The sequence below is a fragment of the Ammospiza nelsoni genome, chromosome 14 (genome assembly GCF_027579445.1).
Source record: "Ammospiza nelsoni isolate bAmmNel1 chromosome 14, bAmmNel1.pri, whole genome shotgun sequence".
Classification (NCBI taxonomy): Eukaryota; Metazoa; Chordata; class Aves; order Passeriformes; family Passerellidae; genus Ammospiza; species Ammospiza nelsoni.
Window position 1 is genome coordinate 15,344,653 of NC_080646.1, and position 12,706 is coordinate 15,357,358.

The window sequence follows — 12,706 nt, forward strand, 5'->3', positions numbered from 1 at the left end:
CTTAGGAGGAGGTCTTGGTGACCAGTTTTGTAGGCTAAAGTCACCTGACAAGAATGAAGGGAAACTTATAAATCATGTCAGCATTTTGATCATCTTTAAATCACCCCTTTCTCCAAGCTCTATTCTTAGTCCTCTCCAGTACCAACTGTCGATTCATATATCTGTGGTATTGACATCCTTTAACTGGAAACAACCACCCTGGTTCATAAAGCCCAGAGAATTAAAAAGTTGCCTGTTTTCATGCAGTTCTACAGCACTGGGTTCCCAGGCCTGCAGCTGGAGGGAAAAAGAAATATTTTTGAAACCTGCACGACTTCTTCTCCCTGCAGAGCCTCGATCTGCCTGGGCCGGCGCTGCCTGTCGCTGTTCCCGTGGCCCAGCTTGCCATAGTCCCCATCTCCCCAGCTGAAGACTTCCCCACTCTCTGTCAGAGCCATGGAATGTCCATCAGAGCCACAGGAGGTCACCAGCTGTGTCACCACAAAGCCTAGCAAAGACAAGTGAGAAAACAAAGCTCAGCATCGCCTAGAGCAAACTCTTACATAGATGCTATCCATGGGTGGCAGCTAGTTAGGTCTGGGGAAAGGAACAAACTGCATTAAGGTTTCTTTTTATAGCAATTAATTTACTTTTAATTCAAACAAAATCTTTGTTTTCTTATGGAGAACTTACACTTCTGTCCTGCCATTAGTACTGAAATTAAATGTTTGTAATTTGAGCAGACAATTTTCCCTGAAGCCTTCTTAAAATTAAAGAATTTTAACATACTATTTAAATCTTAAAGAAATATGAAGATCTTGTTTATTTGTTCAAATTTTAAATTAGAATCTACAATATTTAAACTAGTAAATCTGCAGAAGAGCATCAGAATTGTTTTGCTAGAAACAATTATACTAACTACCAAAATGCTTATTTATGCTCCATCACTGGATTCCTCTCAAATACAACAGTTTTACCTTGCAGTGCTGAAATGACAGTTAAGACATGAAGATCATCAGAATTTCCTTGTCCCAGTCGCCCATAGCTCCCTTCACCACAAGCCAAAACTGTGCCATTGGCTTGGATGACAAAAGTACAATTCTGACCACAAACCACCTAGGTTAGAAAGACATGAAGGAATGTTAATAAAGTATATGCTAAATGCAGCATTGCTGCAATACTTGCATTACAGCACACCATTTCCTTTTAATTTGTTTTCTTTGCAAATATATAAAGACAATATTCCATCAAGCCAATACTATTTCAGGAAGCCTAACTGTCACATGTATTATGTGAAAGTTGTATTTTAAAATCATGTTCCCATAAAATAATTCTGTGTTGTCAGATTTCAGTGGCTTCTTGGTTTGAATTTGTTAAATAATTTAAGATTTCCTTTCTGGTGAAACCCATGTTTTGAGATATTTAGAGTTAATTCAAACAATAAATTGAAAAGACATTGAGAGAGGGATTTTGACAAGCTTTACAAACAACAGATGGCAAATGATGAAATCATGACTGGTTCTAAGTGATCACCTGCTGGGCCTGGGAGAATGAAGGTGCTGCCACTGGGATCATGACATTTCTGCCAGCCTCTGCCAGCTGCCCGTGCCGTCCTGCTCCCCACAGGTACACGTCACATTTGCCTCCCAAGTGCCAATCCTAGGGAAGAGCATGAAAGAAGCCTTTAGAACAAGTGCACTTTCAACAGCTTGCCATATTACAAAAGAATAAAAACCTCCCCAAAGCACCCCAAACCCTCCAAACAAACAATTTCACTGACCTCTGGCCTTGATGTTGCCCAAGACATGATCTGTTCATCCATGCCATTGATCCACTTACTGTTATCCTACAAAGCAAAAGCCACATTTACCATGTTCAGTGCAAGAGATGAACATTCTTTTTTGTTATACAATATATATTTTCCTGAGAACAATATTTAAATTATTCTAAACAAAAATGCATGCAGACTAGCAATGACATGTTATCCATGACTTGTGATCCAAATCAATGGAAGAAAAACTAAATTCATGATGAAGCAATCTTTTTCTATTTACTGATATATAGGGCGTTTTGAACTTTCAATTGCAAACACTGGCTTGAAATGTTTTAAGCTTGCTTATAAAAAATTGCTAATAAAAAATTTCTGGTTTGGTTTACATAACAAGTCATGAAGAAAATTGACACTAGCAAAATAATTCAGGATAAGAATGTCACAAAATGTTACTCTTAAAATAGCACTACGAAGCTCTACATTTCTTCCTTTCACACATGAAAATTACTGTCATAGTTTTGGGTTGTTATGTATTTTGGGTTGTTATGTAATGTGCAACTGACTAGCACTCATTACACACACGCACAGACAGAGCAATCTTAACAGTATATTTTAACCAGTTAATTAAAAAATAAACTTATTGCTGGTGCTTATATTACTAAATATAAATGTTTACAGTTCAGAGATTTCACTGCATCACAGTGTGTGCTCAGTAACAACACACTTGGCTGTTAAGACAATATATGAACTTTTACCATCAGGAGAGTAAGCTCATCCTCTGGAACAGGCTCCAGATCAGGCACAGTGAAGGACTCTGGGAACTGAGCTCCCTTGGCCAGGGCTTCAGCAGCTTTTATGGTAGTGGAGAAGCACTCGAGCCAGGCCCACTCCGTAGGGTTCCAGGCAGAGGGGTCAGGTAGGCAGCTCTGGTGGTGGGGGGGCACGGGGGGGTTGCAGAGCAGCCGGTCCAGGTGCAGCCCCACGGCCAGGGATGCCAAGCACTGCATGTAGGGGCTGTGAACCAGCTGGTCCCCACACACCACATGGGGCTGCAGGGAAGCAGGCAGGAAAAGGGAACATCCAGTTAGAAACATACACCAATCACTTCAAAATACAAGTCCTTAAAAGCTAGCCCTGTAGAACAGTACCTTCCTTCAATGCTTAAACAAAGTTTTTCTAATATTTTAAATATTTTCAAATTAGGAGACTACTAGCTTTGAGAATAGTGAAAGATATTTCAAGTAGAATGTAGGAAAGTCTTGTGGGTTCTCTGGTGAAAGACTGAAACCAGCTGAGATCTAAAGAGTGAACTGTCAGCCATGAATGCTAATAAGCACTGGCACTTCTCCTACCTTCTCATAGGCGTACTGCTCCTGCAGCATCACGGGCAGGCGCTCCAGGAAGGCGCGCATGCACGGGGCCATGTTCAAGCCCAGAACTCCCTGCTGCTTCAGAGCAGTCCTGCACGTCGCCAGCACGTGATTGGAGGAGATCCACTCCGAGGTGCAGTTCACCACCAACACGTCCTGTTCAACAGCAGTCACATTAGAAATTAAAAATTCACATAGCAGGATCATTCAGTTCCATTGATTGGTTTCCATAGGGGGCCAGAAAACACACAGGCTCAAACATTTCTGTCTCACCTTTGATCTGTTAGAGCAGGCAGCAACTCCAACCTCAGGGATCCACACAGCAGTCTGGATAGCTCCAGACCCTATCACAACACTCTGCAACACTGAACCATCCTAGGGAGAGAAGGGGTTGGAGTCAGGTGCAAACAGAGCTACAGCTCTGTTCAAGTGCACACACATTCCTAAGGGATGATACTCTCACAAGCTTTCAATTACTACTTAAAAACTGAACAGCTTAATCTCATTTTTATCATATTAAGGAGATAATATAACTAAGGATTTAAAAGTGTTTAATAATCCACATTATCTAGTGCTTTATATTACAGTCCTCAACATAAGAGAATATTGTTCTTAACTATAACAAAAGCAGCTGGTTCTGCAAAGCCTAACTAACATGACCAACTCTACAGAATCAATCAATACTGAACCATAAAGTACTTCAATGCTAAGTACAATTTCAATTTATACTTTATTATTTATGATGTTATAACACTATTTTACACCACACTCTCTCTAATGTATCTAGCATGTGGTGAGGTGGAAGTTGGTCTGGTACCTTGACCAGGTCAGATACTCTTACTAAGAATGAGAATCAAGGCACACAAAGATGATCTTACCCGTAAAGACCAGATATTCATGAGGCCACCAAGGCCCCCAGACACCAAGGCCAGCCCATCAGGACTGAAAGCAACAGTGCGGACAGGAGTGATGTGTCCTCTCAGCTGGAACACACACTTCACCTCCACTGCCTTCCTGTATCCATCCTGCAAGCAAACACACACTTGTGGAACACTGCACTACTTCCAGGAAATGGAGTAGCATGACATGTCTGTATTCTACAATAAATACTGATCATACACACACATAGCAAAGTTCCACTAAATAATTTAAAAACACCCAGGCCCATGACAATATTTTATAGATAACTTGATCACATTATCAGCTTTCTTCCCCTTACAAAATGCCATCAACATCAAAGACCACATTACAATTTATGTAGGTGAAAATCTTCACTCTTTATCTACAAAAAACTTTGAACTCTCACTAAATTTTAGGATAAACTGATCAACTTTTAAAGAAAAGAAAACAGACCAAAATATAATCTTCAGCCTTAATTTTAAATAAATGTTTCAATTTCCTATTCTGAAACTGCCTACACATACACAAATGCAATGTAAACTTTTTTAGCAAATTTCTTCTCTCGGGAAACTTTGAGATTCAAGTAACTCACTCATATTCTTCTCTTTCAACTTCACAATGAGCAAAGAGAATTTCTTACACACCAAGTTTTGTCCTTTTACCTTGGCACTTGTTTCTTGTTCCCACCATCCCTCTGAGCACGCTGAGCTGGACTGCAATGTGATTATTATGTCCTGGGGAACAGTCCAGACACACACCAAACCATTGTGGCATCCCCTAAAGCATGGCAAGTGACATTAGAAAAACAAAATAAAGATATTAACTAACAAAATATCAGGGGTCTCATATTAACTTATATACCAGTAGTCTTCAGGCCCTTCCTATAAAACCACATTGCATCAGTCAATCTAAAGTAGAAGGGCCTGTTCCCAATGGGTCAATGCAATTTTTTCCTATTCCTCACACGCTGTAGCTTTTCCATTTCTATTAACAACATATTCTCAGAAAAAAAATTTGGATGAAGCAAAAAAATTCCAAGCAGGACTAGCATCCTAGTCATGGAGAAAACAGCTGGGTCACTCTTTTTATTTGAATTCTGGAATTTCATAAATCTCATGACAAGTAACTTACTGAAAGAATATTATTTTTTAAAAACAAACCCTTTTCTTTGCTGCTGACACTACAGACTGGAAGAAAACTCCTGCAGATGAGCTACAGAAACAACAACAAAGCAATGACTCACGTAGCTAACAGGAGCTGGGCCTTGGGTCCTTTCCCTGGCAGAGCACACCAGGCAATGCCATTCACCAGGGCTGGGTGGGACAGGGAGTGCAGGCGCCTCCAGCACCCTCCCAGACACCCCCAGAGCTTCACTGTCTCCTCTTTGGCACAGGTCAGGAGAATCTTACCAGTTGGATCCCATTTCATACTAACAACTGTATCCTGTTGGATTTAAAAAAATGAAAAGTTGGTATGAAGTAACACAGTAATGAGGAGATTTAACTCTCAGAGCTAATGTAACTTTTCTAATAACAAAAGTATTTTCTTCTCATATAAATCACAGATAGCGAGTTGCAATTATAGTCATAATGCTACACTTCAGAACTGTCAAATTAAAAAGACTTTTGCTGAAAGAAACCAAATGGGAAACAGAAAAAGATGTTTTCTTTTTACTGCAAACCCTTCTTGATTCTTTTTCCCCAGAAATAGCTTTGAGTCTGAGGTAGGAAAAGAAGACAGCCCATAGCAAGAAGGCAAGTACAGATTTATTGCCACAGTGTGGGACTGCCCTGCTTCACACAACCAGAGCAGCTCTTGGAAGCTAATCAGGATGCTCTTACTACACCTGCATTTGAGGAATTCTGCTCTTAGCCTAACAAATAATTAATGGATTATTAATGACTCATTATTACATTCTGGCCAAGCAAAGGTTCTAAATCTTTGCAACTGCATATTTAGAAAAACACCTTTTGCTTTGCACAGAAAGCAAAACAAAAACATGTGACATAATCAAAATTAAAATTTATTATGAGTACTCTTACCAAGTAAAACAATTAGTCTTAAATCCAGTCAATGTACAGCTGTGTACTTAATTCACTTCCATCACTGTATGTACATACACTCCACAGTGTCTGATAGCAAAGAGGGTATCAAGTGTATCTTTCTTTTATTTTTTTTACATTTGGTATACTGTTCCTTCAGAGTACATTACATTAATATGTGTATCAGAAATAGGTGTGAATTTTTAAAATAACATTCACTTGTCTTTATAAATAGCTTTCAAATAGAGAGAACAGCTTAAACAGATTTTACCTACAAATAAAATTTTTACCTACAAAAAGCCTATGTTAGTTTAACAAAGACCAGCTCTACCTTATGTGCATCAATGAGAACGACTCCTCCTTTCTCAGTTGGTTCCTTTGTTCCTAGGAGCAATTTTCCATCTGAATAGCCAACAGCAAATGGTCTGTCTTCACTGAACCAGGCCAGGCATGTGACAGACACTGCACGAACAGACAACGCAAACATTCATTAAACTAAACTGAACTTCACTCCTAATCAAAGAGGTTTTTGCAGTGCAGTTGTCTAATCTATGAAGTGCATAACAATGTCTACCACCACCAAGGTCACTCAACATATTCTGGTCCAAAAATTTTCCTGAACTCATATGATCAAGATAAAACTGAGTGTCACTAATGACAGCTGTTGAGATTATTTTGCACTACTTTTCTCATTCTTCTCTTTATGAAAAAACTGAATTTACATTCCTGGTATACTGAAAAGAACTATACCAGGTAAAAGAAAAAGAGTAGACTGAATCTTATACATGTATCTGAGATAGGCTTCTAAAAAATGCTCTGAAAACAACTTACCTCCCCTAGCAAGTAGATATTGCTTCACTTGATTCTGCCAAAAAATATCTGTGAGGCTTCCTGAAGAAGCCAGATGCAAAAGCACACAATACTATCAAAAATCTGCTACTTGATGTCCTTTGGGACTGAAGCTATAAAGGAAAAATGCAATCATTGAGGAGTTCCAATGACACTCTGCAGGCCATCTGCAGACACAGCAGACACTGCAGGGGATCACTACTGTTTGTCCACAAGGGCAAGGAATGGCAGGATTTTACCAGATTATTACCCACAGTCTGCCTCTGCTGTGGGGGAATCAGGGTGCAGATAAAGATCCCACAGACTTTTCTCCTCCCATGAACCAGAAATCATATCCCATGAACAATAACCAAAAATTGTTACATACTTCTTTAATAAAAAGTGGGAATGTGTTCACAGTTTTAATTTCAAATACTGATGCAGTCTCTTACCATCCTTTCTGTAGCAGTGCTCCAGTTCCAGCCTGTGCATGGCTGAAATATCCACAACTTCAATAAGAGCCAGAGACCCATCCATGCGCCCAATTAACAACAATTCTGGAGCATCTCCTGTCCATGCTGCAGCTGGCCCTTCTTCTGGCCAGGTTAGAGCAGATACCCAGTGAGACTGAAGATCTAATAAGCCTTTTCCTCCTAGGAGATCAAAAAGCCTGTTGAAACTACTTCATTTTCATAAAGAAAAGAAAATAATACTTTCCCATAGGAAAGTTTTCTTTTTCCATGGGAAAAAAATCAAGAGATCTTACTGAGAGCTAGGACACACTACAAATTCACCTAAGTTACAAGAATACAAAGCAATGGTTCACTAATCTATGCAGATACAAAATCTAGAGAACAAATCTCATGTATCATTCAATTGAGGTAGTTTTTCTAAGGAAGGAAGCTGAATTCTTCAGTAGCCAGTAAACTTATACTTTTCTTGGGGACTATCTATTACCATAGGCACAGTAACTCATGATGTTTCTAACTGCAAAGCAACAAAACAAAGTTTACAAACTACAGGGATTAAAAGCCTTCCTCTCAAAGATGTGTATCACATATCCTCTTGGGGTTAGTGCCTTTCTCAAATTAAACATGTTCACAAGAGACTGTGGGAGATGGTAGGCATTTAACTGGACAGTTAAACACTGGTGTAAACAAACATGCAGTGACTTGGCAGCTCCCCATATTTCTATGCTGGACCAGGAACCACCCACAGGCAGCTCAGGACATACCATTGACTTGCCAGATGTTCACCATCTTTTCTGTAGCTCCAGCCAGGTACTTGCCACTGATGCTCCAACAGACAAGAGATAAACTAAGGTCACTGGGTGACCCCAGACCTTCTTCAGAGTCACCCTCTCTGTAATAGAATAAAAGAATGAAATTAAGAGGGCATTTCCTTTAAGCAGACAGGAAAACTTAGAACTCATAAAATATCTGCACTAGAACCTCGAGTCCCGCCATTGCAGTAGATTTAAATAAAATGTTTTTCTGCTCACAGTATTACATTCCCTCTAAAACCACGTCAAATTACAGAATGAGATACTACTTATTTCCCAGAAACTTCAAAATCAGGTTTCAAATGGAAACTCTTTACCTATTTAATCTCAAATTTAACATCTTCAGCAAAGACAAAATTTTCTGGGAAGTAATGAAATGAAACAATAGCATGGACAAGAAATAAAAGAGGCACATCTTACTATCAATTCTAATTTAAACTCCTCCTCCTGTTACAATCTTGTTACACTATTCTAAAACTCCATTTTAAAGTCTGCTTTGCCTAAATGTAATAGGGCCACAGACAACTTTGATTGCCCTTTAGATCATACACAACAGCCACATTTTTTTTACTGCTTTTAGTACCAGAACAATGAAGGATATAATACTGTTATATCATTCTGGCTGTTTCTTTTAAGGCCACATCTAATACCAGCAAGCAAACAAAAACTAAGCCAACCACTAAAAAGTTGTCACAAAACAACTTAGTAGTTCACTATTGCTCCATCATTCTTCCAAGTTCAACTATGCTTCACTAAGGAATTAGATTTTAATATTTCCTTTTGCTTTCTTCTTTTCTGGACACACCCAAATGACAAAAAAAGTACTTCCAAGATGCTCATGTAGAATTACATTTAGTTCCTGTATCTCAGGAGTCAGAATTATTTTTTCACACTTGAATCAATGACTTGCAATAATCATGTTATATGTTGGAACTGTCCACTGCAACCCATTGGAGGGATACTCACTTTTCTGCTACATGACAGTCCCATACCATTTTTTGTACCCCTATCTCCTTATATCAATCAATTAAGGATGTTTTTAAACAGCACTGACATGATCTCTTTACAGAGACTCTTAGCAGGTTGACATTTAGTTCTAAGTTTTAACTTATTTAGTTTGCATGCAACAGAAAACAAATGAGAGATTTTAAGAGCAGGAGATAACGATAACAGCCAACCCTGCAGTATTTTACACAATTACAGCTTAAATGAAATATCTGGCTGTTGTAAAGGATCAACTTACAGCTTGTTGAGCACACAGGTCTGTTGCAGTGAATATTGCTTCTTTGTCACATTCCACACTCTGATGGTGCCATCATTCCCACTTGTTGCCAAAAGTCCCTTTTTATTGCACCAAACACATGTCATGACCTACAAATAGCGAAATAACCATGGCAAAACTGGAATTTACAGCTTGGGTATGTTTGCTCACTAATATTAAGCAAACACTAACCAGTGAGACAGTGATTGAAACACCCTGTAACAACCAAACTAGACTTATTTTTCTACTTTTACAGCATTATTTACTGCAATTAAGCAGGCATGATAGGGACACCACACTTCATACAGCCCCATGCTCCACTGGCTGCTATTACATAGTGTCGCAGACATCTTTTATGGAAAATCCTTCCCTTAGGATTTTTCCTCCTGAGAAGCTTAGAGGCCTCAGGAACAAAATGTAAACATTGATTATCTGCTGCTGTGGAATGCAACAGGTGGATCTTTGATTGGCCCATGTTGGATGTTTCTAATGGCCAATCACAGCCCAGCTGGCTCAGACAGAGAGCCCAAGCCACAAACCTTTGTTATCATTCTTTGCTATTCTGTTCTTAGCTAGCTTTCTGATGAAATCCTTTCTTCTATTCTTTTAGTATAGTTTTAATGTAATATAATATAGCAAGCCTTCTGAAACATGGAGTCAGATCCTCGTCTCTTCCCTCAACCTGAGACCCATGTGAACACCGTCACAGCACAGAATACTGCACAAATATGTTAACTATTGTGACAGAAAAATTAATGCAAATTAAGATCCAAGGAAATATTCAGAGTGATTCTGCTGCCTTGATATATCATGACAATATTTTCATGACCCTTTTAACTGAAGCCTCAAGGAAGCCGAATGTTTTTCTGCATCAGAGGTGCAACAACTTTATCTCCAAAAACTTACTTCCTGTGGGAAATCATTTTAGTCAGTGTAATTGTAAAATGACGCTTTGTTCCTTTTCCTGTGCTGCGCCAAAGGGAGCAGGGCAGCGGGTGCAGCGAGGGAGCCACGCTTACCCTGTTCTGGTGAGCCTCGAGCTTGATGAAGGAGCACTTGCGCAGGTCTCCGCCCATGTCGGCGAGGGTCTGCGGCGCGCTCTGGTTGTCGCGGTCGTGCGCGGCCAGCGTGCGCACCAGCTGCTGCGCTGCCCACTGCCGGTGCTGCGACGACAGGCGCGACGACAGGCAGCACGCGGCCAGCGCGTTCGCCAGCTCCAGAGGGCCTACAGCAGAGGGATCATAGCAAGGATGGGCATACAAATGGGCAATTAAACCTGCTTAGACAAAACAGTGAGATGATGCCTACATGAGTGAACGCAGCAACAGCCAGCATTTCCAGAAAGAGATTAACAAGCATCTTAACACAATGTTGTAATCACGTGAACTACAGTAAAAAAAATAGAATTCCAAATAGCCTTGTTCCCATTATATGAAAATGGTTGGTCAAAGAGCGAGTGCTTTCTAAACAGGAAAAGTCTCCACTGACAAAGACCTGCCATTGTCACTGTCCTGTCCTTCCCTCTCTATCCCAGCAGCAGCCTGGAGGGGGCACAGTTGTTTCTTCGTGGCTCCCTGACCTCTCAGAGGACAGCCAGGACAAATTTCTGCCTCAGACACAGGACAGCACTTGGGTAATGGTAATCAGCTGTTACCTTCCTTGATTTCATCGAAGAGGCATAACCAGGCTCACTATCTCAGCTCTATGGCTTTGAATATACCCAAGTTCAGACTGTATTTTGAAGTGATGAAAGATGCAATTACAGAATAAGACCATATTTCAGAATAAGACTATATTTCTAAGTAAAATGTCTATCATTAACTGTAACATTACTTTGATCAAAGCAAGTTTTGTCCATTTTTAAAAGCGTATCTATTTATACACTATTCTAGCAAGTCTCTCCCTTACACACAAGTGAAGAACTTAAGATCTAATGATTAATATTTAAAAACAAAGCTGTATGATACCTTTCTTTTCAATTTCAGCTTTATCATAGTTTGGCCTCAGTTTGGCCCCTTTGTCGGCCAACAATGCTACTAGTGCTTGAGTAACCACAAAATTTGGAGATGTGACAAGTTTGTTTTCTTCTGCAATTCCTCTTAAAAAACTTGGTAAAAACTTTCTCTGAATTGGATCATCGACTGTTGTCAAGTTCACACCAGTTGCTGCAGAAATCAAATTCTGAAAAGAAATAATTGATGATAAATAATCAGAACAAACAGAACTGTCAAATTTAGAAACATTTTCAGTTGCATAAATTGCATTTAGTTTTACAGTTTTTCCTTTTATTTTTCTGTTCTCTGCATAGAATTAACTGAATTAAAAAACCAAAACCTTAACAGAAAATCTTATCAACAGAAAAAGTACATTTATTTTCCCCACTTGAAAAGAGTACTCAGCAAAGACACATTCAGCTACTTCATTTTTACCAACAATCAAACCTACCCCTGTGCAAAGCCACAAAAAAGGACTCTAAGGAGATCCTCAAAGTGAGAGCAGCTGAGTAGGTAAAAGCATAAGTAATCATAGTAGTCTCAAGTAAGTACTGAAGTCCTACCTGTGTACATAATTGCACCAGCAGCTTTGCAGCACTGGGAGTGTTTGATGCCAAGCAGCCAACTGCAGTGCTCAGGTAGGCAAGGCAAGAGATGGGCTTGCTGGTTTTGCTGTGGATGCCCCTGGATCTCTCTGTGGAGCTGGACACTGTGGATGGGCTCGTGGACAGGCCTGCCCTTCCCGCTGCTGCCAGGCACATCAAACGAACCAGAGTGCGGATGTCTGTCAACCCCAGGGACTCAAGGCCAGCTGCCAGGCTGCAGCTGGAACCACTGTGGAAATGGATATAAAACCCCTTGGATATAAAACTTTTTCTCTTAGCAGTATTATGTAAGTACAGACAGGAGAATTGCTTCCCCAATTAGCTTGAAATTGCGTCATTATCAAACAGACCTGGGTAAGTGGTTACAAAAGGAAAGGGGGAAATGATGCCAAAGATGCCACGAACCTGACAGACAGAAGTGACAGTGCTCTCATAACCATTGTTCTTGCCAGGAGCACTTGGGCAGCAGCTGTCACTCTTCTGAGAGCCATGACACGGTCGTGGGGATTTACCAGGGCAGCTGCTTGTTCTCCTAAGGTTATTCTGCCAGAAGAACTTTTTTCTATTGAGCCGTGACAGCCTTGGAAATAAGGATGATTTGCATTAGTGTTAAAAAAAAACCCAAAACATTACCATATAGTAATAGGCATAGAAGCAAAGTTGGCCTAAGTTAC

The 12,706-nt window shown here is 40.0% G+C and overlaps 1 protein-coding gene across 2 annotated transcripts in view; it reads right to left on the reverse strand.

Annotated features, from left to right (window-relative positions):
- The window catches only part of HERC1 (HECT and RLD domain containing E3 ubiquitin protein ligase family member 1), a 99,254-nt gene that overhangs the window by 9,492 nt on the left and 77,056 nt on the right, over window positions 1–12,706 (reverse strand). Inside the window, exons 48-65 of one of the 2 annotated variants that reach the window (XM_059482496.1) lie at window positions 12,438–12,612; window positions 11,991–12,261; window positions 11,401–11,614; window positions 10,453–10,712; window positions 9,416–9,543; window positions 8,125–8,252; window positions 7,343–7,543; window positions 6,394–6,524; window positions 5,264–5,463; window positions 4,683–4,797; window positions 3,999–4,145; window positions 3,394–3,495; window positions 3,103–3,276; window positions 2,506–2,799; window positions 1,760–1,825; window positions 1,513–1,638; window positions 957–1,095; window positions 306–487 (exon numbers count right to left, since the gene is read on the reverse strand). In XM_059482496.1, coding sequence (XP_059338479.1) covers window positions 306–487; window positions 957–1,095; window positions 1,513–1,638; window positions 1,760–1,825; window positions 2,506–2,799; window positions 3,103–3,276; window positions 3,394–3,495; window positions 3,999–4,145; window positions 4,683–4,797; window positions 5,264–5,463; window positions 6,394–6,524; window positions 7,343–7,543; window positions 8,125–8,252; window positions 9,416–9,543; window positions 10,453–10,712; window positions 11,401–11,614; window positions 11,991–12,261; window positions 12,438–12,612 — 3,053 coding nt within the window. The remainder of the gene's footprint in view (window positions 1–305; window positions 488–956; window positions 1,096–1,512; window positions 1,639–1,759; window positions 1,826–2,505; window positions 2,800–3,102; window positions 3,277–3,393; window positions 3,496–3,998; window positions 4,146–4,682; window positions 4,798–5,263; window positions 5,464–6,393; window positions 6,525–7,342; window positions 7,544–8,124; window positions 8,253–9,415; window positions 9,544–10,452; window positions 10,713–11,400; window positions 11,615–11,990; window positions 12,262–12,437; window positions 12,613–12,706) is intronic. The other variant, XM_059482497.1, reaches the window with a different exon arrangement.